We start from the raw sequence: 27,861 nt of genomic DNA, 5'->3' as shown, positions 1-27,861 counted from the left end.
AGTAAAAAACAAACAACCATTATTTAGGACCCTTTTCCTTGGGGGGAAAAATATGCTTGGCTTCTAAGAAATTTGGCTGGAACCTAATTTTTTTTCGGTTTGTTCAGCTGTGATTGCTATCGTGAACCTATCATGCCGTCCATTTCGTGTGCGACCTTTTTTTTTCCTGTTCATTCCCGTATGTTCCCGTTATTTTGGCCATTCCGCCTTTTTTTAATAAAATTGTTCCGGTTTTTCTTTTATTTTCTTCATGAATCTTTTTCGCATTAAACGTTTTCTTTCGTAGAATTCGTTTGTATCTACTGCGATTGGCAATGAGTTCCTTGTCATCGCCAATTTTTCGGCAAATTTAGTTATAATGGGCTTTGCTCATCTTCAACATCATTTTTGGACAACTAGTGATTCATGTATTTAAGATCCTAATATCCCGTATTTTCCTTGAGAAAATATGGTCAGCTTACGTCATTATAAACATAGTCATTGCAGACATAAACATTGAGATACAGAATCCATGCTACCATATATTGACGAGTTGACCGTCGACTTTCTTAAAAACATCAATAGATGAAAGTATTTGTTTCGGTTTAATAAGGAAATTTTCAACGTGCGAAATCTAAAGCGTATGATTTTACTTGAATGTAAATATAGCTCTGGATATTTTACTTGAGTGTAAATACAGCTCTGGATCGAAATCGATTGATCTGATTTCCAGTCTGCAGTGTTTTTTGGTGAATGATACAATAGCCAGCCGAATGGTGCAACATCTCATTAATTCAGGGTAGCATGAGGTTTTCAGTCCACCGGTCGGATATGCAGTATTGCTATCGCTCGCGGGCCGAATCTAGTTTTGTATCAGATGATCGATTTTATCATCTCATAACGTCCCCACCTTCCGTCCCGTCTAGTAAAACAGTAGAAGTCGCATCGGCAAGAAAAGTGTGCAGAGTATTAGGTTTGGTGAATGAAATAATTTGCCAATTGCATGCGTTTGGCATTGATTCTATTAAACTGGGTTTTTTCTTCCCTTCCAGTCTTTCTTTTTTTAATATCTGAAGTAAATATGGTCAGCGTGTTAGAATAAGAATGATGAAAACTGAATTGAATGTGGCCATAAAATTCATATCTGGGAAACTTCTAACTAGTAAAGTTTTTTGTCAAAGTCAACATTATTGAATAGTAGATGTGGATTCATGTATCAATGAAATGTCCCGTTTTCGTACAAATAAGGTCATCCTATTTTGCATGTATTACCTATATTTAGTTTCGCTATTAAATTACTGATATTTATGTAATGGATGCGATTAACTTTCGACAAAATTATATATTTAATATTCGTAACAATTCATGCTTTTTTTTGTCATAAAAAAAAGATTCCGAACATTTAATAATACTCGAATTAATTTTTGTTTTTCTTTTATCATTTCTGACAGACAAAAATTAAAGATAAAAGCGGAAAAAATTGTCCAGATGAAAGAAGAAAAGAAAAGAAAAAAACACTTGAACGATAAACAAGGGGAAAAAAAACAGAAGCAGACGAGAAAGAAAAAAATTCTTTTTAACCGTGTTTTTGAAAAAAAGATTAAAAAAAATAATTTTTGTTTTGTTCGTCGTTTACCTCATCGTCGCAGTTTTTAAAAAAAAACATTCGAGCGAGGGGAAAAAATTTAAAAAAAAAACGGGGAAAAAAAGCTAAAATTTTGTTTTCATGATCCGACGAGACACAAAAATACTTAGCTCAAGACTCGTGACGCGACACCGATGGAGTTAGTAAGACAGTTTGAAGCCGTTGAAATGAGGCCTTTTTACTTTCCTTTTTGGACTCTTTCGAAATGTTTCAGTCAAAAATACAAAAAAAAAGAAGCTCAAAAAAAGTAAAAAACGAAAAAAAAAAAAAAAAGACAAAAATAATCCAGTCGCCACCGAAGTCGATTTAAAGACGACGAAAGAAAACAGGAAAAATACCTATCTAACTACAGTCACATGTCCCTGTCGTCTGCCGTGATTCTGTGTGTGTCTTTCTTCTTCTTTTGGTTTGCTCAAGTCGCACCAGAGGCGTGGATGTTCTTCATCAAGACAAGTTGTTGTTGTTGTTGTTGTTCCCCCCCCGGTTTGAAAAAAAAAAATTGTTTTCCTGTTTTTTACCCAATGGCACTTCCAAGTAAATAAGAAAATGGGAATAATCGGACCCGATATCTTCGAAGATTATGATGAGAACTCTTTCTTTGTGATTGAAATGAATATTAATTCGACATAAGAAAATGTTTGATATATAATATATTATATATTGTGCTTGAGAAACACCAGTGTACTCTCTACTCCTGAATTTATTTATGATTTCATTTCGCATATTGAAGTTGCTCTTTGCGCATGCGTTATGTAGCCAACCTCAGGTGTATATTTATATACAGTATATAAAAGTATCGTGCGTCATCTTTATATTATAGAGTAACTGTGATCTTTAGTTTGACGTCACGAGTGTTTTGCATCTTATATGAAATGCCATTTGCAATTACCGTTAACACGCGGAACTGCCAACTTGAACTGACTGTAACGGCCTTTGAAATAGTATGTAAATGAAAGATGCACGCATTAGGATTTGCTAAAGGATGGCATGACTTGTATTAGTGCGATTGAATATGTCAATGGATGTATTCAATCGTGCGTTGTTTTAGTTGGCAGTCGCGCATGTCCTCATAGACTAACCCCGGTGAAAAGTTTGTATTTACGTAATGTGTGTTAAATATGCTTTCTAACGTGTGTGTATGTTTTCCCCTTGTCGATTGTTTGTTTCAGGTGTAATGATCGTTGTCATTATCATCACCACCAGGGTTGCCAGATCTAAAAAAAAAATATGGGATACGTGTTTCTTGAAACATAAACTAAAACTATAATATCACACATTAATCAGAGAACTTTGTGGTATTCATTTGCCACTGCCTTCGACAGATGACGCCACTACATCTCTCTCAACTGATTGTTTATTTACTCTATTTTATTTAGTCCAGCCGTTCGAAATCGGCTCTGAACTGTAAGTCTCAATCTTACAGGCCCTGGTAACGAAAAATGATCGTAGTTTAACGGTCACAGATATGACATAAGTCGATTCGCTAATAATACTATTTTTCCTTGGATCATTAGTGTCTGGAATAAAAACCTTGAAAAAATGTTTAAGATCAGCAGTTAAATCTGTGTGCAGATACTTTTTCTCCGAAAATCAAAATACGGGACAAACAAACGTCCAAAAAAAACTTTAACGAAACATTAGAACTTTTTTTTAATGCAGAGACATCTGGCAACCCTGGAAGATAACTCAATGATATCTCAACAAAAGCGTTAGCGTGATAAAGAAACTAATTTTTTCTCTAACGCGTAATAGGTTCATATCTTGAAATATGTCACTTACCATGACTGACAAAACATGGTCATAATTTCGTTGCAAAAGCCTACAAGACCGAGACTTACAGCTTACTGTCGATTCCGAATAGTTGTTGAAAAAAAAACATTAATGCCGTTACAAACTCTACAATCTTCGAGTTTTGGTTTGATGGTGATGACAATGATGATTTCATTACAGTTATGTTTCTTTAGGTTTATTTAAATAGAAAAATATTTATGGAAAAATAATATTCTAAAGAAAAATTATATGAACTTATAATTTGAAATTTTACTTTAATTGTTGTATGTACTGTTGTTGTTGTCGTTGTTGTTGTAAGTGTATTCACATTTATTTACGGCTTCCAAAGAAGAAAACAAACCGGTGGATTGGAATATATCTGATTTGATGTTTACAATAAACTTCTCTTTTGTTTTCTGCATCGCGTTTTATAACTCATATATAGTATATGAAAGAAAAGAAGAAATGTTGATGGTTATATAATATCGATATAATCTGAAGAATAAGAAGATAAAAACTATCATTGAAGTAGATGCGTGTGTAATGATCGTATATGAACGAACATTATTGTTATACTTGCGATTATTTCGTATATTTATAGTGTTGGAAAAAGTGCTATACGGTCATTGTGTGAATACCATCGACAAAGACGAGATTTGCTGTTTTTACGTTTTTTGATTCTGATAGATAACTTTTGGATATCGATTGACTGATTACACTTTTTGGATTCTAATAGAGTAATTGCACAATTACGTAGTCGAAACGTGTAATATCGTAACAAGTGCCGCTCAAATTTATCCGAACAAACTCGTTCGAACAAATCGAAAGGAAGCTTTTTTTATGCTTTTTTTTTTGGCGGAAAATATTATTTAACATTTTTTTTCAAATTCTGGTTCTTCTACCTTAAAAAATACAAAACAAAACCGTCTATTTTTCGGTGTTCGTTTAAGTGTTGTGCCACTGAGAGCTTTCGCAACTAACCGATAAACACACACACACGCCGCCGTCCTTTACAAATTATAAAAGAAAAAAAACAAGAAAAGCATTTTCAGTAAAAAGAAAATGGTTTTCGATGCTCATCACAAGCTGCTGCTCATTTTACAAGAAATCAAATTACCTCAACTGCGTTCAATACAAAACAACCTTCTCAAAGCCTTTCTTTTTTCTAAAAAAAAAATTAAAAAGCAAAAGCTTCTTATTTTATATATAAATAATATTTCTAAAATCGACCGAAACATAACTAAAATGTTTTTGCTTTATGTTTATTTTTCCGTTCGCCTAGAGAAAATTCTCGAGGAAATTTCGATTTTTTTTTTAAGTCTTTTTTTTTTTTGTCCTTAAAGATTTTTTATAAAATCGCAGTTTGAAGAAATAAAAATCTTAAACTCACGATTTGAACTAGTTTGTCTACGTGGTCCTATTAACTAAAATTATAGAACAAACGACGCAGCTTGTATAACTTTGGTTGCCAGATGTTTTTTTGTGTGTGGGACTATCCCGTATTTCAAAAAGCATGTACAGCTGTCTCGTGTTATAGTTTTTAGATAAAGCATAATGAGATCTTATCCGAGTTTTTACTACCCCATGACACCTAATAATTCCGTTATGCATGGTAACTGACAGGAGCATGAATAATTCTCTGGTAAAAGCAATCTTAGTAAATGAGGCTTTTTGGATCATGTAATATTTTCCTCCTACAGCAAAGTGTTGAGGCTTTTTTGGATCACGTAATATTTCCCTCCTTCAGCGAAGTGGTTGAGGGACACTCAAACCGTATCCAAGGTAACCAACATGGCTACTTCCTTAGACACGCGAGGAGGAAATATTGATTTGAATAAATAGAGAAATGTCGAATAGATTTCTTTCGTGAAGTTGATTTTCCATAAAACAGGTTCACTCTACCACGGCTAAAGTTTCATTTCATTTTCATACTTGATAAAATATAAATAAACGGTTGAAATCCCAATGTTACGACAAGTATAACCAACATAAACTTTGGTTCAGCTTATTATTTTCCATTTGATTTTCACGGCTCCTTATTATTAAGGAAACTCGAGATTTCGACTAAGAATTCGATTCAACTTTTACCGTTATTGGCACGGTGAAAAACGCCACTAAATTCCCGCATTTCCACAGTAAAATCTGTATCATTGACTTCTGTTGTGATCATCCTATACTCGACCCTCATAGAAATTATAGTTATTATGTCTATTCAAAAAGCCTCATTAGAAGGACACTGCAACATGATTTATTGTAGTGGTGCCATCTGTTATTCCTGAGACAAATATCTCGACTCTTGTACTGTATGTATGTCAGTAGATGCTGTCACGTCCGTCTTTAAAGTATTACGCAGCTCGCTGAGGAAAACGTGTCCCGTATTTTAACTTTTTGTAATCTGGCAACTCCTTCGCTTTGCTCTGGAAAGAATGTTTTTTTAACGACTGTTCGCTACGTTTGTTTAATCTTTATACCGAATATTTTTGTTAGAAAATTTAGAGAACTGAAAAGCAAACTGGGAAACTAAACCACTACATTGATGAGATTGGTGAAAATCCCTCGCATCGCGAAACTAAGGCTTCTTGTAATTAGCGGTTACTACGTTGTGATACAGGGTCGTAGTGGATAATGTTCGACATCATGATTGTTCTCTGTTTCTGGTCATTACCGAACGCTTTCATTAGGTTAATAAACAAAATTAATTTTTTTTTTTTTCGAAAACAGCCAGCTTTATTGTAATTGTTTTTGGAAAAGCTTCCTTTCGATGTCGGAGAAAAGATATACACCCGAATATGTATGTAAGATATGCTACAATGGTGTCCTTCCGACAAGCATATGTATACTTAACACAGTGCAGCTTCAATCGGTGCTATACAAGACGAAAAATGGAACTCATCTCAACGGAAGAAGAGAGTTGCTCATTTCGTAGCGAATATCATCATAATAATAATGATGATGATGACGATGATTTAAAATTCAAATAAAGAAGACAAAAAAAACTAAACGGTTTTTTGTCCTCATTTGTCCCTTCATCATCTGTTCGTGAACTGCCAATCGTTTTCTTTCTTCATTGTTTTATTATTTATGTGTATCACGTGCTCAACCAGTTGTGGATGTTTTTCTATAATTATAGAGACAAAGAAGACGGTTAACCGTTAGATAGCAACAAGTTTGGACTTACACGCGGGAAAGGTGATTGTTGTTGTTTGTTTACTAATTAATTAATTAATTATCATCATCATCATAATTTATCGGCTATAAAATTAATATTCACTCTTCATGAGAAAATCTTTGTTTTTCTTCTTCCGTCAAAAAAAGCCGATCGTGATTTTCACAATAATGATGATGATGATGAAAAAATATTAATATTTTATTATTTCTAAAACTCGAAATATTGTTCTTGATCCGGAAAATAATGAAAAAATGTTTGTTTTTTTAATGTCGATTTTGGTAGAAGATATACACGTGATTACAATTATGCATTTTTTTACGTGTATGTGTGTGTCTGTGCAGTGTCTGCTACATATTGATGACACTATTGATTGTTTTACCTTACGTTTGACTAATGAGAATTGGTAGTATCAAAAGAATTTGTCGCAGCGCCCTCTAGTGTCGTGTGTGTGCTGTCGGCTCAAACACATGCATAGTTTCCTGTCATTATAAGCTTCGAAACACATTAAACGTTCCGACTATGAAGACAGAAAATTCAAAAATCTTCTACATGAATATTTTTCGTCAGTGCCGTTGAGAAAATACCTTTTTGAAATGCGCGCGTTGGTGTTCTCACACATGCGCAGTTTCTTGTTTATCCCTCGCATGCAAAGTCACCATTTTGGATCACATTGTAGCATGTGCGGTTCCTGATCGCGGGAAACGTGGCACAGTCAGAAAGTTTGAGAAGTGCGATGTCGAAAGCCCTTTAGATACGTTGTACCCGATTGCCATTGCGATAATTCTCGACACAACTAATGAAAAGATACCGAGAACTTTTGTCATGACGGAAGCAAAGTTCGTACTTGGGTTGTAGGAAGTCAAGAAAACATACATGAAATGAATCATTCTAAGTCTGCCAGCCTATATTCACCGACGATATTCAGCATTCGTCGTTAGAAACCAGTCGTGGTGTATAATCATGATAGCAGTGGTGTTACTAGCATACTATCCTTCGGTTGCGCACGTCTGGGTACAAATCCTATCCGGGCTCTGTTGGTGTCACATTTCTTGCGGTCAGGAAGCCAATAAGATTAGGCTTATTTCAGCACGATTTAAGAAATTACCATCACATGACACGAAACGCATACACATGGCTGACGTGATTAAAAATGTCGTCTGTTTATCAGTAGGAAATAAAAATCGAAGTTCTATTTCGATGAATTCATGATATCTAAGGCTATGATCTCGACTTAAAAGAACGCCATTTTAAGGTTTGATTATGTTGAAGTTGGTTCGTCACTAGAGGGCGCTGACAGTGACGAAGCACACAGTAGTTCGCTCTTAGATGTGATTGTACAGTTTTTAAAACAAACAGACCGAAGTTTGTTGATCGTGTAAATATCAATGAAGGAAAGCGATCAATTATTAAAACTGTGCATTGTACATATGATATATTCAATAATAAATTATTAAAACTTTGTTTACTCAAAGGAAAACTGTAAAAAAATGTCAGCACGTTGTTTATGACTCATTTTATCTTACACGGTTTTTACGTTTCAAGGAGTATTTCTGGGACGCTATTTGGGGCCGCGTCACATTCACCGAAGTCTATTCTCATCTATTGTTTCTGCTTAAGACAGTGAGGTTTCTTAATCTTTTGTGATTCATGCACCCCTTATGCTATTGAAATGAAGCCCACAGACCCGTTTTCGGAATAACATTTAATATATTACGTAAAATAGATTTGTCTTTTCAACCAAGCAAACGGACCTCCCCCTACCCCCCGAAACCCCTTATTCTGAATCGGGGTTTTCGCTGCCGATCGCACCAAATCGCGATGAAGGGTTTCATTGATTTGAATCGAATTCACAAAATAACGACTATCCGAAATATTGTCTGAGGCAAGTCACACAATTAACGACTATCTATTCTCTATTGTCGCTAGCGAAATGATTTGTCATCAAACAGTACGTCAACTTGGTTATCATATTCCATCTATTCGGCTAGAATTTTATCGTTTGATCAGCCAAATCGCTATAATCAACCCCCTTTAAGTACATACTTTTGTCGACAAATTTGGATGACGGGCAGTTGAACTAGTAGAGCTACCTCTAAAAACGGTATCATTGTTTACACATGGAGAAATGGAAGAAAGAAATGAGAGGAGAGCCGCTATGTTTCCGTTCTTTCTCCCTTTTCCAGCTAGTCTTTCTTTATGAATGCTATACTATTGCTTTAAATCAGCGGTTCCCAACCCGGGGTACGCGTACCCCAAGAGGTACGAGAGAGGCCGTTAGGGGGTACGCAAAAAGAAAATGGCGGCCACCCAGCTAAAAAAAGGACAAAATCATTTTTAAAAGTAAGTAGAGGTTGTTACTAATATGTTGTCAGTTTTTTAATATTGACCAACAAAATTATTGACCATTATCAACAAAATCTTCGATGAAAGAGGGCTTGCGTCCGCTGGATGGATCGGTCTGCCCTCCTCCCGTCCGCGTCCAACCTCCAATGAGGATTGGCACTCCCCTTTCTCGCGGCTCACTCTTCGTCGATTTTTTAGATTTGATTTTTGACGTATGCTCTGGGCTGTGCATAAAAACCAAGAATAAATTAATTCGTGTTGTGTTTAACTTTTGTTGCGTGTGTTTGCATTGAGGCGCGTGCGCGTTATTCCAAAAATTATCCTGTGTGTGTGTGTGTGTCAATTTTCCTACCAACTTCCTACTATTCACGTAATTTACGCTACGGATAAGTGGCTAAAAACTACATCTGTGCGAAAGCGGAAGTTGACCGGATTTTGAATGGCTACAGAGCCTTGCATACCTGAGTGATGTGTTTCCCATAAGATTAATAAACTCAATCTTTCACTTCCAAAAAATTTTAGCATTTCTCAGGTTGTTGACAAAATTGAATTCATGAAAAAGAATTTGATTTTTGTGAAAAGTGCATTAAAAAAAAGACAACCTGGAGTGTCCTGCCTGAGACAGTGAGGTTTCTTAATCTTTTGTGATTCATGCACCCCTTATGCTATTGAAATGAACCCCACAGACCCGTTTTCGGAATAACATTTAATATATTACGTAAAATAGATTTGTCTTTTCAACCAAGCAAACGGACCTCCCCCTACCCCCCGAAACCCCTTATTCTGAATCGGGGTTTTCGCTGCCGATCGCTATCACACCGAGAAATACTCCGTTAAACTTTGTAATTCATTACAGTCCCAAATATCACTTTATTATTTTTTCCTAATCTTTGTGTTAATTTGTTTACATGCTTCATTGATCATTTTTGTCGCACCACGGTCATCTTCTGCACACGATGGCTAATTTTTTTTTAGACCCCGGGACCTACAATTTATTGCCGATTCTGAACGGCAGGCTTGTCTTTTATACTCATCGAGAGGTTGGTGCGCTAACCCCTCGATGGGGGAACTCCCTGTGGTAGCAATTTTTTCTGCGATCATTTCGCCGTTTCTGTTATACGTACCCCTGTGTCAGGAACGTTTTCTGACAAGGACGAAGTGGGTATCGAACTCGCGACACCTCTCAACATCCTTTGGCACTTTAGGCGAGTATCTTATCGACCTGGGCTACCACGCTCTGTTTAGATTCTTCAAAAATAAAAACTATAAAATGAAAAAATGTATCATTTAATTTAATCCAACTCGTACTTTTTTTGAAGAAGTTTTCGGAATGTGAAATGGGTGAAACAGATTGGGGGGTCCCCGGAGGGTTCGGGGGGGGGGGGGGGGTACGCGGAAAGGAGCCGGGCCAGTTGGGGGTACGTGGACTAAAAACGGTTGGGACCACTGCTTTAAATCATTAAACCGTATATATAGTGAAAGTGAAAAGACAAAAATATAATGCTGAGGTAAAGCGAAAAAAAAAAAAAAAGACTTTTCTTTTACAGTGTTACCACGGGAGGAAGAGAAAGCTCGAATGTATTTCTTCCATTTACACAGGGCTGAGATACAGTCGAATCCCGTTATAACGAACTCCAAGAGACCGAAGAAATCACTTCGTTATAAAGAAATTTCCAATTTTTAATATGCGCAAAAAAAATCGTTGTAGCAGAATTTGATTCTAGGGGGGGGGGGGGGAATACTTATTTACGTTCTAGATAACAAAAAAAGATGAAGTTGAGTTTTAAAAATAATACAAAGCAACTCAAATCAATTAAGCATTGGAGTTTTTTTGCATAAGTTTTACTTAATTAACATTTTAGAGGCAAATAATCAGTAATTATTATTTTTTTTTTTTTTTTGCACAAGTATTGTGGAAGCCAAGGAAACAACAAATTCCTCTAAAGTATACGCATGCTCAAACAAATGGTCTTGAAGGTTCTTTTTATATGATAAATATCGTTTCAGAGTTTCAAACTAGCTTGATGGTTTTTAGCCAAACTTGTACGTCTTTAGGACAGCTGATGTAATTGAAACTTCGGAGTGCATTAGCATTGCATTGGAAGGCTTCAGACGCTGTAAGTAGCAAAGCATGCTCTGGGGCAGCGGTTCTCAACCTTTTTTGACTCGCGGAGCTCTTTCTGGTACATAATTTCTATGGTGAAGCCCTGTAGACCTATTTTTATTTCTCACTTTCGCTATTTTCACCAGCTTTCCATTCATTCGCATTTTCATATCAACTGAATTTGCTTCCCCGCAAATCTGTTTTGCTACCACACCATACCATTCTTTGAAACGATTCAATCAGCCGACACTTGCTTGAAAGTTTTCTCATCCAACAGCACGTGTGAATTGCAAAACCTTTTCTCCTATGAGTGGACCGATAACTGGCGCAACTCGGGAACGAAATGTACTGAAACCAGGTAAAGACAGCTGCATCCCCATCTTGTAAATTCGAAAGTTAGATCTTTCTCCTAGGAGATCCAATAACTATTGTTTGAATTTGCAATTTCGATTTCGTCCGATTTTTTCAGAAACGTTGAAAGAGTAGATGGAGATTGACTGTTGTTTTTCGGACACTTGTTTTCGAGTTCGTTATAGCCCATATACATGGGTAATTTTTACGCGCCAAAATACCGGTTAATATGTTTTTGGCGCTTCCAAGAATTGATTTTACGGCCAACGTAAAAACATTGTAACAGGTATTTCGGCGCAAAAATTTACATCGGTGTGCAACATGAAAATAAATAATATATATAGTATCATAACACATTTTTTTTTCTTTTTCATGTTGCATACCCGTGTTCGAAACTACTCGCATAGCGAGGAACCGGGTTCGAACCCCACCGTCGACACAATGGTGGTCGGCAGAAGTTAGTTTTCTGGGATTCCCAACTTCGAGGTGAGACGTCTCGCCACAGAAAGCAACAGGCCTACAACGATGCAATTATTCAATCATTACACTTTACTCATAGTTAGAAAAACTGATGGCAGATGGCGGCACTGCACATAACAAGCATTACACAGAACTTCAAGTTCACTACACGTACACTCCAATATGTATCAACTCATTAGAAGTTCCGCAGAGGAATGCGAACGAGGTTCATGTGTGGTTGAGTAGTAGTGTTCGAATGTTTAGAGCGCATGGAGATGCTAGAATGTTCATCTCTGGATGGAATCAAGAACTTTCAGAAGATTATGATGTAGATTTTACAGTTGATTTTTAATTTCTCCCACCGTATATTATGATACGTCCATTGACGCACATTGATTATATATGAATTTATATGTGCAATCTATATGTAATATTTTTATTAATTATTCTGAATGTATTTAATAAAATTTCCAGACACACCCATCCTCCGGGAACGCTTCGATATCTCAATGAGATGGGAAGCGGGGTGTGTTTGGTTTTCGAAGGTCAAAGTAGCGTTCGAAACTAACGCCTAATTTGACAAATAACTTGAAAAATTAGTTTTGTTCTTATTTGGTAGGTGGCAGCAGAGGTCCCATATTTGTGTGACAGATTTTTTTTCCGCTATTTTTGAGTAGAAGAGAAGTGCGCTTAGATATTACTCTAATTATCTATTTTAAGCAATTGAACTTTTCTGCACAAAATTATCGGAACGAAAAAACAAATAAAATTCAAGCTCATTCATGGATCTCCAAGGCAACATGATTTATCCTTTTGTTACACTCAGATCTTTTGAAGTAATCTTGACAAACGTCTATCATTCATACATCACTGCTCCGAAGTTATCAAGAAAACCAAGCAAGCCAAAGATGCCCTTAGCAAAATATACCGACGAAAATCGGCTCCGTCGATCAACAACAAATCAAAATTCTTTACAAAATGATCATCCGATTTGCCCTCTTGTATGCCTATTATAATATGTACATGAGCTATTATAGTCTCGTCTACGGCCACGACCACCTAGATAACCTAGTCTAGACCACCTAGGTTATATAGGAGGTCGTGCTACGGCACCCCTATATACAAATTATGGTTCACGGTTCCGTTTATTTTAGTAGTTGGACATTTACTGCTTTGTTTTCTTATATACGTGGCTCCAGCGTTGTTTCTGTGATATAAAGCGCTGATCAACGTCCAAGAATGAAATTTTTTTTTCATATAAATAGAAATTTTAACAGCATTCTTCTCACCCCGCAATAATGCAGAGCTCTCCAATCACGTAATGGGAAATTTGATTGTAATATCATTAATATTATGTAAATTATGTAATATTATTCAGGGCTTTATGCATATATGGCCATACCTTGGGAATGAATCCTGGTAAGAGAAATGGGAAACAAGAATTTGGTGAAATTTTTCGCGGACCGGCACATTTCCAAGGAGATCAGTGATTTCTTTCTTCGTTTTTCTTCTTCCAAACCGAAACAACTCGGGTCTATCGCCATGGGCAATTTACTACCCAGAGAGTTGTGCCGGAAGGGCAAGTGTGTATACCTAGCAGATGAGTGCGTATGTAGTGTAAGGTTACAAACAGTCCTCCTACGTTTCGGAAAATTCGCCCTTTTGTCCTCCTTTTTTCAATTTCCGGAATTATTTTTTTTTTATCTGGGGGAATCTTTTTTTTCTCCTCTTTGAAACATATTCCTTCATTGATATGAGTGTTTTTTTTCCCCATACGCATTCACCAATATCCGCCGAAATTCCCAGAATTTTTTCTGTTTCTGGGAAAATTATTCTTGCGGCCGGTTTTATTGTTCAGAATAGTGGTGCCATCTATTGTGAAAATTAGGATAAGACGTTACTAAGGGTGCGCGTGCAGGTGTTCCCCTTTCTCAGTCTTCGAATCTGATAACCCTAATGTAGTGTAGTGTGATTTTTCAGTGCTGCCATCTATATTTCAGAAGTGAAGTGTAATGATTGAATACTTGTACCGTTGTGTGTCAGTGATTGAGAAATACTAAGCCAGATGGTCACTTGGCCAGGAAGCCCACGCTGCTTTGAAGTAGCAGGTCGTCTCTTCAGGCACACTTTGCGGACTAACTGCACCTCCTGGCTATAGGAGACGGGGAGTGGGAGGTATTGGTAAAAGACCGAGTTTTCTCTCTCAAAATCTGACGCGTTTTTAAGTAGGGTTACTCCCAGATTCCGAAATTGAGGAATGAGGACTCATGCCCACGCACTCTTGGTAACGTAAAAGGCCCTGTTTTCCTAGGAGTTTTTCGCGTCGCGTACAACGTGAAGCGCTCAGTGCGCCACGCCGTCCACTCACCAATAGGAAGAGCTAGATCATCGCCCCCTTCTTTAAAAATTTTCTCCCATCGCCATCTAACCCATAGGATCCTATGTTATACCCGTAGCTTCTACCGCCCCCCTGGAACTTTCCATCGGCCCCAAGGAAGCTTTAACGCCCACGTTGGGAATCACTGAGCCAGATGCTGTTGAGTGGTTTTCCACAGAGCGCAGCCAACTATCTGGTGTTGGCACAGCACACCTCACGCCAGCACGTAACTGTGGGCATGATCGGCAGACTAGTTTTGGAGGAGTCAAATGTGTGTCGTACGCCGCGCGTTAGACCGACCTTCTCTGCATCTTTGTTGTACGTAGTGTGGTTTTCTTGTGAAAAATAGCAAAAATACGTATATGAAGACGACAGAACAGCTGATGCGCCACGCTAGAAAAACCCAAACGCGTAGCGTGATGAAGTCATACGTTTCCATATTTGTTTCACGTGACGCAAAAAAACCTGCTCTTAAGAAAACACGGCTAAATTATAGCCAGGATCGTAACTAGATGCTTGGTCAGCCGGGGCAAGGCAACACCTTCTAAAGCACAGCTAGCCTTCTAGCTATAGATGGCGTTGGGCAAGCACGGAATTCAGCACCACCTTGTAATGTTGGCTAAAGGGTGAAATTTACGACCCTTCTAGTCCGGCGCACCAGACCCCCCCCCCCCCCCCAGTTGCGGCTCTGCTTATAAGCCGTATCTAAAGTGTCATCAAAAGATAGTGAAACTTCAGGAACGTGTTAACCCATTTTTGGGGGTTGACGTTGGTTGCATTTGTGCAACGCATTGTTTACAATTTTATTTCAAATACTTTTCATTTAAATTTTTGTATGAAATGAACATTTTCGGGAACTAAAAGGTCTAATGAGTGTCATAGTATTTTTTTAAAGTTTGTTTACAAAGAAATTTGATTATGATTTTTTTAAAAATGAAATTTTCAGAAATCGTATTGATTTTCTGTCTGAATTTTTTCTTCTCCTGACCATGAACAAATAAATTTTTAAAAATATAGAAAAAATCATTTTTCCTCAAATTTTTTTGTTACATGAGGTTTCCCAATATTATAATTATTTATTTTGATTAAACTATTATAATTAATTTGCATTAATTAGTAAGTTAATAAATGTGCAATTCACTTAATTACAAAGAAAAACAAATGCTAAATTGATATCCAATTTTTTGAAAATTCGAAAATGTTACTTTTTCAGTAGCCAGTCATTATATGTATAAAAAATTATGTGATTTGATCATGAATTGCAAGAACAGTAAAGAATAGGTTAATGAGGGAATAAGGAGAATTTTTTTTAAGGCCTAGAATGTCCAGATAGTTTCTGGTGCCAAATCAACATTTTTGTAATAAGAGTTTCACCAGCGAAGCACGTTCTTGTAAACTCAACATCACACGCTTTAGTGGAGAAATTTATAATGGATATGATTCTACTGAAAGATGTTCAGACAATTTGCTCCACAAAGCTTGGACATTTTAGTCACATTTTTGCCAAAAATTTGCACCCGTACAGCAACTTAATGCCATGTAATACATATAAGAAACAACTTCTTGGTGTGAACGCTGAAACTTTTTCCTATCCTCTCAATTTTTATCCCATCTCTTCATTGAGGCATTTAAAAGTTTTGCAACTTTCTGATGAATAGTTGCAACTGTAGGCAGTTCAAAACAGGTAACTTCAATTATGTACACCCTGTATTTTGAAACCTGATACTTTTTTGTTTCTACTTCAATGAAATTTCCCCCCTTTTTTTGATGGAAAAGCATGATAATTTAGGTTTATTGAATCATGTGTTAATCATTTGATCATTGATCATTTTTGTCGCACCACGGTCATTTTCTGCACACGAGGGCTAATTAGACCGGGACCTACAATTTATTGCCGATTCCGAACGGCAGGCTTGTTTTTCATACTCATCGAGAGGTTGGTGCGCTAACCCCTCGATGGGGGACTCCCTGCGGTAGCATTTTTTGCTGCGGTCAAGTCGCCATTTTTTGTTGTACCCCTGTGTCAGGAAAGTTTTCTGACAAGAAATCATGTGTTAAACATTTCAGTTCATACAAAAACTTCGCATGTATATGGTACTTAATAAAGTGTGCCAGAAGGAATAGAAATTCAATGGTTGATTCTAAAATTAATATGAAAAAAAAAAAAAATAGAAGATTGACTTATTGATGACCATGAATGCTCAGATCACAGATGTTGGACACAAGACACCTTTCTCCCTAGCAGGTACATCTTCAAAATTAGAAGCTGTGCTGGCACAATTCCCTCCCCCCTCCCTGCATTGTCTTAATTTTACTGAAATAAATTCACCCTGTAACAACGGAATGAGAATTCATCCAGATATTGGTGATTTAAACTTTTGAATTGCGTCACTTTTTGAGAATTTTTTCAGTACATAAAAAAAGTGACTAAAAATCAGGCCTGAAAATTTCAATCAGTAATATCTCTATGGCCTTCCTCCAAAGGTAGGGCTGACATGGCTCCAGCCCAAGGCTTTTGTTGTTTTTTTTTACACTATAAATTTACTATGGGCATGAAAATTTCAGCATATGTGCATTCAATTGTTACGGAGGTGAATTTCTATGAGTACAAATAAAGACAGGAGAGGGTGCAAATTTTACTGGTATTTTATTTGATCGGACCATATAAAGAATTTTAATCTTCATTTCCCGCCACCCTTTTTTTGCAGAAGTGCCACTACCATGGCTAAATTTTGCTCTATTTGCTGATATTTAATTTCAGAATTACTGCAGAATTTTCTATCTTTCCACACACTTTATGAGAAACATTGTGTAATTTCTAACATACAAAATAACAGAAGTATAATGAGAATATAGAAACATAGAATTTAATACATGTATCAGTAGCCTAATAGATAACGAGAACTTCAAAACAGAAAAAAATGAAAATTATCAATTCACAGGTAAATTATACCGAACATCAAAATGCCACCAATGATATCAAAACCAACAGCTTCATAAATTCAGAGTAAACTTCATTCCATCATTAACCAAGTAGTGCAAATCAGTCAAATAACCTTAAAATTTAGGAACAAACTGAAAATGATCAAATTTACATATGCTACATAAGCGACAGAAACTGACACTGTTGAATTGGTAGGAAATACCACCAGTGCATATCATAGCTACCAACTTTAGAAAATGAGAATTAGGGAGATTTCCCAACAGATCTAAATTCCTAAAAAAAACAAATATAAAAGAGGTTTTTTTGGGGGTTAAAAACCAGGGATTTCTCATGGATGAAAATTAAATTCTAGGGATTTTTCCCCCTTGAAAAAACCTGACATTGACTAACCATCAACTATTATCACAAAACAAGGGATTAAATTATGCCATTAAAAACCTTACCAATTTTGACTGCAGAGAGGCCGGAATGACAGCGACTGTTTGGCACAAACTTTGACTTTTCCCCACCAAAATCACACATTTTTTTTGTGATTTGACACAATGGCAACAATTTATATTACGCATTTTTTCAAATCACACATTTTTTTGTGATTTGACACAATGGCAACAATTTATATTACGCCCGTAATATTATTTTGGTGGGGAAAAAACAAAAACAACTGTCTTTATCCAGGTGAATTCTTCAAGAATAATTTTTCCCCAAAAGTAGGGACTTTTTTGAAATCACAATGGAAATTCGGGAGATTTAAGAATTTCTCGGGGAGTCAGAGAGTAGAAATTCTGGCGATTCTGCAGCTATGACATATTGAAGTGACAATACAGCATTTACAACGAAATTAAGCAATTCAAGGTTGAGAATTTCATGTAATTTTTTTTTTAAAAATGACAACACAGCAGAAAAAAATACAGTTAATACTCATTATAAGGATTCCACATTAAAGAGACCATTCCATTACAATAACAAGTAGGCTAAGTCCCTCACATAATAATTATCCCATGTTTTCCTTTCAATACAATGACTAGCCAGTATAACGTCCATTGTCAATGAAAAGATGGGGGTCGTTATAACAAGCGCTGAGTGTATTATTATATTATTCATATGAAATCTTAAGCGCAAATAGTTAGCTAAGTATCTCTGAGTCAGTATGAATGCGTGACATCTTTCAGACATCTGAATAGCTTGTATATTTTGCATAATAGAACAAAAGAAAAAATAATGGAACAAAAAGAAAATGTTTTCCTGGTACACAAATCAAAATTAGATACAGAATTTTAAACCAAAAACATTTTCCACACAGTCATTTCCAGACAATATAAATGCATGTTCAGGTATACAGCTATTTTTAGGACACAGACATCAATTGTGTATCTATTGGCTTCCCGCACTCTAGCATGATAGAAAGGAGATCCGGATCCTTGCTCCAATCGATTCCACTGCACCCAGCAACTAACTGCAGGACATGGTTGTTAACAATCAGGATTTTTTTCACCATGTTTACTTTTTTCTCCAAATTCTTCTTCTTATTGCTCGCTGCTTTCTTCACCTCACTGTCCTCCCCTTGTTTGTTTTTCTTCCAATATTTCTGCATGAGTATGTGTCTTTCCTGAGCCATTTCAGAGAGCAGCAATTGCTTCCTGATGTTTTCCTTGATCATCTTATCGACGCTGCTTTTTGTATCTATGATCTTTTTGGCTAATACCATATTCTTTTCTACAAGTTCTTCCAGTTGGCCTTCTTCTTGGCGACTTCTGAGATTTTCCTTTTCTTTCTTGGACATTGTCGAAAATTTATCCAACATATCACTAATTTGCAGTTTCTTCAACATCGTATTTGACAAAGCTGCTTTATCTATAGCATCTTGCAGTTTCGGTTGGATGACATCAAAATTGTCATGAGTAACATCCGCTGCTGCAGCTTCTTGCTGCCCTTCCTCTTCAGCTCTTCCAAGTTTTCTTTTCTCATACAAAATAGCAATCTCAGCTTCTTTTCTACGATTTCTTATCCACTCCAACTGCCGGAGAATCTGAGTTTCGGTAAGAGCATTTCGCTCCGACATGGAAGGTTCTGCCCTTGGTGGTGGTCTACCTGATACCGATGCCATTTTTCCTCATCCACTGATCAAAGAATGGGTGTGAAAAAACGAGTAAAGCACGAAGACAGGATACTGCAAAAATCAGGGAACTCTTCTTGCTGATGACACCTAGTAAAGCCTATAGTTTCAGACAAAAAGGGGGGGAAAATTAGAACCATTACATTTAATTGAGCAGAAAGATAATTTTGATATGACAAATATAGCATACACTATGTAAGTACGCTGTCCTCTAAGATCTAAGAACTCAGAGTGTTATCTGGGATTTTATTGGGTGGGAATTTGTGTGAGATGAAAAGAAAAAAAAACAAAATTACAAAAAAAATAACATATTGACAAGTGTGGAGCTAGTGTGCCAAAACCCACTAACAGAGACGCTGACATGAAGAAAACATTGGGAGGGCTGAAAGCTGCTGGTCATCCCGTATACTCAAGCAGGAGAGGGAATAGATGCATTAAATTGTTTTTTCAGAAATTATTGGGGGGGGGGGGGGTCAAATGGTCTCAGCCCCTAGGTTCTGGTACCTATGCCTACTAAGAACTTACACAAAAACACACACACACACACAGTAGACGTTGCTTATTAAAATGATGGATGACGTTATCTCATTTGGGTATTCTTGGGTCAATATCATAACATAGGAAAGAATTTGTAAAGAGTTATCAGGATTTTGGTTTGTGTTATAAATGCTTCTTTTTTTTAAGATTTTTGAAGTTAAAGTGGAATTAAACTTATTTTTTTCTCATAAGTTATCATTATCAACTACCTGCAAGACTAAGTAGGAGGCCAGAAGGTATACTCTTCCCCTTTTCTTGTTAATAATGCCCTATTCTGGCAGTAGTAGCCGCTATAACCAATGCATGCATGCATGAAGCTAGTTTTGCAATGGCCTAATGGCCTAACTATAGTGTAATCAAATGTAATGTAAAAACCAGGGAGCCTTTTCTTCAGTTCTTGGTCAGTTTCGCAGTTACATAGACGAAAGATTTTCTCAGGGATCTATGCAATGTTCCAAACATTTAAAAAATTATCGTAATTTTTGAAACACATTAGACAGCATGAAGGTTTCAACATCTGGCTAATGCAAAGATGAACCTAGGAAAGAAAATTCAACTGTATTTGAGGGGAATTAAACTCCTGTCCTTTCATTTACCAGATGAGCAATGAGCGTGCTAGACCACTACGCTACAATCACACATAACACAAACCAAAGCTCATTACACTACAATCAGACATAACGCAGACCAAAAGAATTTGTTAGCAGCTCTGCAGAGGAATATGTACGAAGTGCATGTCTGGTTTAGTAGTAGTAGACCAAAGCTCACAATTGTTGACACCATCACCAGATCGAAACTTGTCCAAAAATGTGACCAACACTTGTGAGCTTTGGCCTGAGTTAGATCTGACTGTCCATGTACAGTCCTGTTCGACGCACACAAGCTCTAAGTAGCAGGGTTGAAGCTAAGGTCACATTTTTCGCAAAATGTGAAAGAAAATCTTAGAAGGAAGTAGCCACCACTTTTTCACAAAAATGTGTACAGGAGGTACGAAACGAGTAGACATCCATCCATCAATTATTAGAATTTTAGTACCTTGCCAAAGCTTTTTTTTTCTATTTTCGCTGTTTTGCTAAAGGAATTTTTTATTTAGCTTAAACCCTGCTAAGTAGAGAGGTTTGTTACCTTTGTAGAGTAGTGATCTAGTGCGCTCATCCAAGTAAGTGAGAAGACTGGGTTACATTCCCTACAAAGGCAGTTGAATTTCCTTTCCAGAATTCATCTTTGCATCAGCCAGCTGTTCAAATCTTCGTATGATCAGCGGAAGGTGACATCCCCAAAGCAGAAGATGCCAAAATCTGCAACGTACGTCGCAGAACAATTAGCGCTATTGCAGAACAATCTGGAAGTATTTTAAGAAAAAGTGCAAGAAAACACTATTGTGCGGGTTTTTACTACAGAACATTTCCAGTTAGCCAAGGGTTTGTTGCAAAACAATGCAAAACATTCTGCTTTGGGGGGTGACATCATCTTCGGAAATTAAACAGTGTTTGAACACTCATCAATGGCTGCATAATAATAAACATAGGATTTTAGCTAAGCACACTCTTTTAAGAACAATATGAAATGACACAATTGAACATTTTACAACCACTTTTGTGGAAAAGAAAAACTGAGTTGTCCCGTTGGACCAAATGAACAGTCATGGTCATCATATTCGTTTTTTGATTTCTTTTGCGGATGTAGTTATCAATGAATTTATTGTTATCAGAAACTTTTGAAGTGATCAATTTAAGCAGTGTGCTGAACTTCAAAATTCTTCTGTTGAAAAAAAAAAATTGATTCAATGCAGCTTCTCAACAAGTCAGATCGGTTTTCATTAGATTTCTCCAGAGCTAAGATCAAGGCATTAGCAAAAATACATTTATTACCTGCGGTTCTAGAGCAAGTCGATGGGCAACACACTGTCTTCAAAAATTATCTTCTTTCTTACCTATGATTGAATGAAAAAAATAAAGATTGTACTTCATCAACTTGACATTTTAAATATTATTTCAGTATCTGGAGTTTTCCATTTAGTTGAAAACAGAACATCGAAATTGCAAGTTTTACTCGTGTTGAAAATCTTCTTCAAAAACATTCAAAGGAAAACACACCATATTTTAATGTGTATAAGGAAACCCCCCCCCCCAAGCTTTGTTGGGCTGGAAATTTGAAAAAATAATTAAAATAGATGTTTATAATACCAGGACTGGACAAATCCTACGGGCCAGGTCACCATGGCAACCAAAATCAGTATTGGCACCTAAAAGTTTCTAAATGTGGTTGCTAAATTGAAATCTAAGCATGACAAAATTGTGTTTACATTACACCATGTCTTTTAACATGAAAAAAAAGGTAAAAGAAAACATCATTTAGGACCATTTTTTTTTTGAGCAAAATACCATGCTTATCTCCTAAGAAATCAGGCTGGCACCTGAATATTTTTCCTGATTTCTCAAGCCCTGATAATACTTCGCATGTATTAGGAAACCCCCCCCCCCCAATTTTTGAAACCTAATTTTTTGGCAAAAAAGGGTTCCTTATATACTTTGAAATAAGGCAGATTTTCCCAGAACAGAAAACTTACCAACTATACCTCATTTTCATAGGATACCACAGTAGACCACTATGTTCTTCAACCTTTTGCAAACACGAACCAGTGAAATCGGTTGAAAATTTTCACAGACTGGCAGAAATGTGATAAATAACCTGCTGAGGGGATAGGGAAGGCAAGTAAAAGCCAGAATGGAGATGATATTCTTAGTAATTAAATGCAAAATTATATAGGTCTAGCTGCTACATGAATTGGACGAGTAGTTTCACAGATCGGCATCTGTCAGTTGAAGAACACTGATGCACAGCTAACTGCAACAAAATGCTAAATACGACACTCCGTGCACTTTCAAAAATTAAAAAATTTACACTAGATAGCTAGTCAAAAATATTGGCCAAAGCAGTGGATTTTAGACATACAAATTTTATTCAGCTTTCCCATCAAGAAAATACAAACAACTGACATGAACAGCACAAATCACCAATACACAGAAACATACACAGAAAATAGCACGATAATTTTCCAAATATTCAATTGAAATAGCTTTATATCTGTGCTTGACAAATACCAGATTACCATATAGCTACCAGCGTTGGAGAATGAGAATTAAGAAGGTTTTTGCATGGACACAAAAATTAATGTAAAAGGGATTTTTAAAAACAATATAGGGATTTTTCATGAAGTAATATTGTAGGGATTTTCCCCTTTGCAAAAACGTGTCATCATGCAAGCCATCGTCTCAACCGGCAGGTTAAATTACCTGTCATTACTCATTACTACTCTCAAATCAAATTTCGCCAAAAAAAAAAAAAAATCACCATTGGGCCTGAAACAGGACATCTCGTCGATTTCAGATGTCAAAATGCAGAATCAACGCCAGCTGTTTCATGTTTCATGAGAATTTCTCCCCCCCCCCCCCCCGATGGATTTTTTAGTCATTTGATGTAATAGCGAAAGTTTGCACTTGTGACGTCATTTCAGTGACAAAAAACGAAAGTGACTGTGTCTTTTTTCTGCATAAGTTCTTTGGCAGTAACTTCCCTCCCATTACAAAAACATAAGGATGTTTTACAATCATGGTTGAAATTCAGGACATATGAGTTTTCGAGTGTCCAAGAGCTGGAATAGAAATTCAGATCATTTGATCATTTTTACTGCTGATTCTGAACGGCAGGCTTGTTTTTTATATTCGTCGAGGGGTTGGTACGTTAATCCCTCAATAGGGGACTCCTTGCAGTAGCAATTTTTTCCCGCTGTCTTGTCGCAGTTTTTGTTGTATCCGTGTCAGGAAGTTTTTCTGACAAGGACCAACCGGGTATCGAACTCGCGACACCTCTAAACATCCTTTAGTACTTTAGGAGAGCATCTTATCGACCTGAGCTACCGCGCCCTTAGAAATGCAGAGCCTCCCGGAAAATCTGGGAGACTTGGCATATGCCATGGCGATTACAAAACTGGCATTGGAGACTAAAATGGTCCATGCATGACTGCCAAATTAGAATAAGGGCAATGTAGAAATTCTGGAATTTATTCAAACATGTCCACCATTATAGATCAGTTGTTATTATTTTATTAGTTTATTTTATTTAGTTTATTGTTGATTAGTTCATCAACACTGAGAAAAGCTTGGCTCCTAGGAAATTTGGCTGGTGCCAAATTTTCTTCTAGATTTGTCAAGCTTACATTTTACGTACTTGACACATGATGTATCACAACTCATTTTCAGAAATCCCCCCCCCCCCTACTGATCTGTTCAAAAAGACATGCAACATTACTTTCATGAATGTGTGTCAAATATATTATGTTTCATTGTTTCTGCCGCATTGATTGATACACGTCAAAGATTCTCCCCCAACACTTTTGGGTATAGTTACTTCTCATCATTCCTATTTGGAACCTGAAAACTCAACCCGTGGACTACAAAATCCCAGAATAGATGTGAATGATTTCTGAAATTTTCGAGCAAGAGATGGTCGAGAAAGATATATCAAAATGTTCCAAGTGAGAGGAGCAAAGTTATTTTGCACTGCTCGTTCGTAAAATCATAGATCTCCCGTCAATCAAAATATGCTTTTTCCACCTAATTCGAGATTATTCTTAACATGAAAACTGTATGTAGAAAATTACAGATAAAAACATTTTGTGAATTTGCTAACGATGGGAAAATTGTTCAACAATATACAGGCATATAACATACATAAAAGATTTTTAAAAAAATTGTAAAGGTGAAATGAAATAAAACCTCTGTAACGTGACATTCGCTAAGTCAACATGTTTTTCGAACGTCCTTGGGGTGCAGAGTTATCAAGGTTCCACTGTAACACAAGCATTTCATATTCGAAAAGAAAAGTGTTAAAACTAAAACTGAAAAAACCAGTATGTAAGAAAAATCAAAAATTTTCAGTAAACAATATCGGCGGCAAGAAATGGGAGCTTAAATTTAACAAGCAATATGCAATATATATAACAGCAATAAAAAATATACTAATATATGATAAGAAAAACAAATTTTTGACACGAAAATTTCAAATAAAAGCTATCATTTCACGTACTCACATATGAAGCAAATGCTGATGATTAAAATAAAACTGTGTAGTTAATTTTTAAAATCTCATAATATTTAAAGATGTGTAAAAGAACTCAAAAGAAAACTGTGAAGTAGCGTAGTTATCCATTATCACCAGTAACATACTCTTGGCAATTTTTTTTTCTCCTTCGATATGCAAATAGCCATCTTTGCGTTCAGTGTCAATGGCCTCTGTATTTGTTTTTTCATACTTCCATAGCCAAAATAATATGGACTAATCACCGACCATGTCCCGTTGGTGCACTGATCAAATGATTTAGATCGTCCTAGACTACTTCGAATGATAGTTGTAACGAATAAAACCACAACATCAACATAAATATTTTGTTCCCAAGAGATTGTGATGTGACTGAGGATAACCATTAAGTGCAATGTCATGTATGATTTAGAATTTTTATGGTGGAAGAAACAACTGAAATGTGAAAGATTTACATGTTCTGAAAAAAATGTAAAAGCAGCATAAAATATTGTTTGATTCCTAAATTGAAAAAATAAAATCATGACATTTATGATAGCTTCAAAATTAAGGGGTCTTGTGAATGGGAAGAAAACTGTGTGCTACCAGATAAAATGTTCTCAACCATAAAACTAGTGCTCGGGGCGGGCTTCACCTCAACCGTTCCTTTCTGGTCTTTCGGTGCTCTATCTCTGACACATGGAGTGTATTCGGTTTTGGTTTCTTCACCAGGACCAGTTCGCTGAATTACCACAGGCTTACAACCTGCTTCAGTGAATATCTCGATGAACTGGTCTGTGAATCTGTCGACAGCATCTTGGGTTCCCAGCGGAAAAGTTCGGCTGACACTCTTCGATTTTGTTTCAGGCTCGCAACTCAGAGTAAGAGTACCACGATAGAGTTTATCAGCGGCACTTTTCGTGATAGTTATCACTGAGCTCTGCACAGACTTGTGATGCTCTTTATCCATCATCAACTCAAGGAAGTACTTTTTATAAAACTTATCCTCCTCGCTCTGAAACACAGAGTTATCTTTCCTCGAAGGTCGCTTGAGAGGAGGAAGGCGACATATCTTTTTGTTCATACTCTTTAGCTCAAAATTCGCAGCTGCATACAAATTGCCCGTTGATTTCTGTCCAACCTCATCCTTTATTACATCCATGGGCTCGTCAGAGAAAAAATTATTCCTCATCATAGCTCTCATGGCTTCGATGCGGGGAGTGGTCTGAACACAATCCAAGGCCTTTCGTTTTGCTTTCACTGCAGGTAAATTCCTCCGAGCAACTCTTTTTAATTCAGGATGTGCAAATAATTTTTTCTCGTACATCAAATGATTGGACACAATAGAAACTTTAGGACTAGGGTCTAGACACAGTGGGCCCGAAGTTCCTATCATCAACTGGGACTCGATATAACACATTTCTTCCAAAGACCTATCGGGATTCGTGCCGCACATATCCATCAATGCAAGTTTGGTTTCGCTAGAGAGCTTGAGATAGAGATAAAAGGAGCCAGTCATGTTGGAGGTGGAGCCCGAAGACTTGTAAAAGCGAATTTCGGCAATAACACCACCCTCTAGGAATAATTCCACGTCGCACGGGAGGGTCAAGGCTGTCACAACAAGGGGAGGGATCTCCTCCCTGTCCAGGAAGTCCATCAGTGTCTTGTCGTCGTAGCAGGTGAGCTCGGATTTGTAGCACGTGGTCGTTCCTCGCTTGACCTCGACGTTGAACTTCTTTTGGTCGCCGTAGATGTTGAATACGAGGCAGTTGGCGCCTTTCCTTTCCACGTATCTGCGGAGAAGGTCTCGACGCGCCGTCCAGTGACATCTAGGAAGGTCCTCGTGGTACATACCCGTAAGCTCGTCGAAGAAAGACTTCGGTCCGTCCTTGTTATCTTCGCCTGGCAGGATGATGCTATCCTTGGTCGAGAGCCTCTCCCTGGTCACGTTGATAACATTCCTGGAGCTGCTGATGAGGAGCTCGACCTCTCTTCGCACGCCTTCCATGGTTAGTGAGGCCATCGTTTTATCAGCAAACTTTAGTTAAAGGTGTCAAAATTTAATTAAATAGCTAATTTATAGATTAAATAACACTGTTCATGATTTGTTTTTACGTACCGTTTCCAAAACAGAAATTCCGTTAGGTCTAAAAATAGCAGGAGCGACATGCCTATGCAACGGCTTAATTCCTACTCTGTGAGTGGCTCTGAGGCACTCATGAAATGAATCGGTTCTTTTTATCACTTTTTTCCCTACTTTCAATAGCTAGAAGTGTCATCTAGTGACAGTTTAGTAAACTTTTTATACTATGACGATAGTTTTTTTTCTTTTTGGGTGTGTCATTCATTTCCAGTAATAAACATTGACCCAAGTTCTTTCCACAATATTTTTGAGCCTTCCTAATGTTCCCAATTTCTTTACGCATATGCTCACAAGTAAAATATCACAAGAAATGAATCAATGACAAGGGAGAAAAGAAGCTGAATCAAAACAAAAGCGATCACCAGAGAGCTGTGAAAATGAAACACTCCTAACAAGAAGCCATAAGCACAGAGTTGAGAGGAAACCGCAGATTCCTCATTCACAAAATCTACAAATCGTGCAGTTTTACGTAGTTTTGTAATTTCGAGTCCAGGTCTGCCATTTTAAAATGTTATTCAACAAATCTTTAGCGTGATACTTACCAAACCTAGATCTTTCAATCAGTTTTGGTATCATGATAAATGTCAAGCATCTGTCACTTTCGCTACCAATATGGAAGACAGATGGTAGTACTTCCTGGACACAAACCAGACAGTGGTGCCATCATCGTGACAAAAACCTCTCAAAGCCAAACTTCCCCCTCAAAAAAATTCCCCTTTCAAACAGATTTCTCTCTCCCACACCCACACACATCCAAAACAAATATGTTGTCACTTTCTTTTTTTGTTCCAAAAATAAAGCTAAACATCGGAAATTCTCTTGAAATTTTTTTCCACCAATCGAAAGGA

The 27,861-nt window shown here is 36.9% G+C and overlaps 2 protein-coding genes across 5 annotated transcripts; both read right to left on the bottom strand.

The window, feature by feature from the left end:
• Window positions 1-17,048: 17,048 nt before the first annotated feature.
• On the bottom strand, window positions 17,049-27,083 carry LOC149068766 (uncharacterized). 4 transcript variants are annotated; one of them, XM_089250467.1, is made up of 4 exons: window positions 26,990-27,065; window positions 21,663-21,724; window positions 20,917-21,089; window positions 17,049-19,354 (listed from the first exon to the last, which is right to left on the bottom strand). In XM_089250467.1, exon 4 carries the CDS (start codon window positions 19,243-19,245, stop codon window positions 18,487-18,489), a length of 759 nt encoding a protein of 252 aa, XP_089106593.1. In that variant the 5' UTR covers window positions 19,246-19,354; window positions 20,917-21,089; window positions 21,663-21,724; window positions 26,990-27,065; the 3' UTR covers window positions 17,049-18,486. The 4 variants fall into 4 exon arrangements, with proteins under 4 accessions (XP_089106593.1, XP_089106591.1, XP_089106592.1 ...); XM_089250465.1 differs by lacking the exon at window positions 20,917-21,089 and adding an exon at window positions 24,570-24,642 and having other exon boundaries at window positions 26,990-27,063; XM_089250466.1 differs by having other exon boundaries at window positions 20,917-21,133; window positions 26,990-27,063.
• On the bottom strand, window positions 22,731-26,992 carry LOC149068767 (transcription factor SPT20 homolog). The gene has a single exon (XM_089250463.1). It carries the CDS (start codon window positions 26,891-26,893, stop codon window positions 25,421-25,423), a length of 1,473 nt encoding a protein of 490 aa, XP_089106589.1. The 5' UTR covers window positions 26,894-26,992; the 3' UTR covers window positions 22,731-25,420.
• Window positions 27,084-27,861: the final 778 nt, after the last annotated feature.

Source organism: Pholcus phalangioides, unplaced genomic scaffold, assembly GCF_987345545.1.
Source record: "Pholcus phalangioides strain wild (caught in Gottingen) unplaced genomic scaffold, Ppha-v1.0 ptg000024l_1, whole genome shotgun sequence".
Classification (NCBI taxonomy): Eukaryota; Metazoa; Arthropoda; class Arachnida; order Araneae; family Pholcidae; genus Pholcus; species Pholcus phalangioides.
The sequence above is the reverse complement of the archived record's forward strand: the minus strand, read 5'-3'. Positions and strand labels throughout refer to the sequence as shown.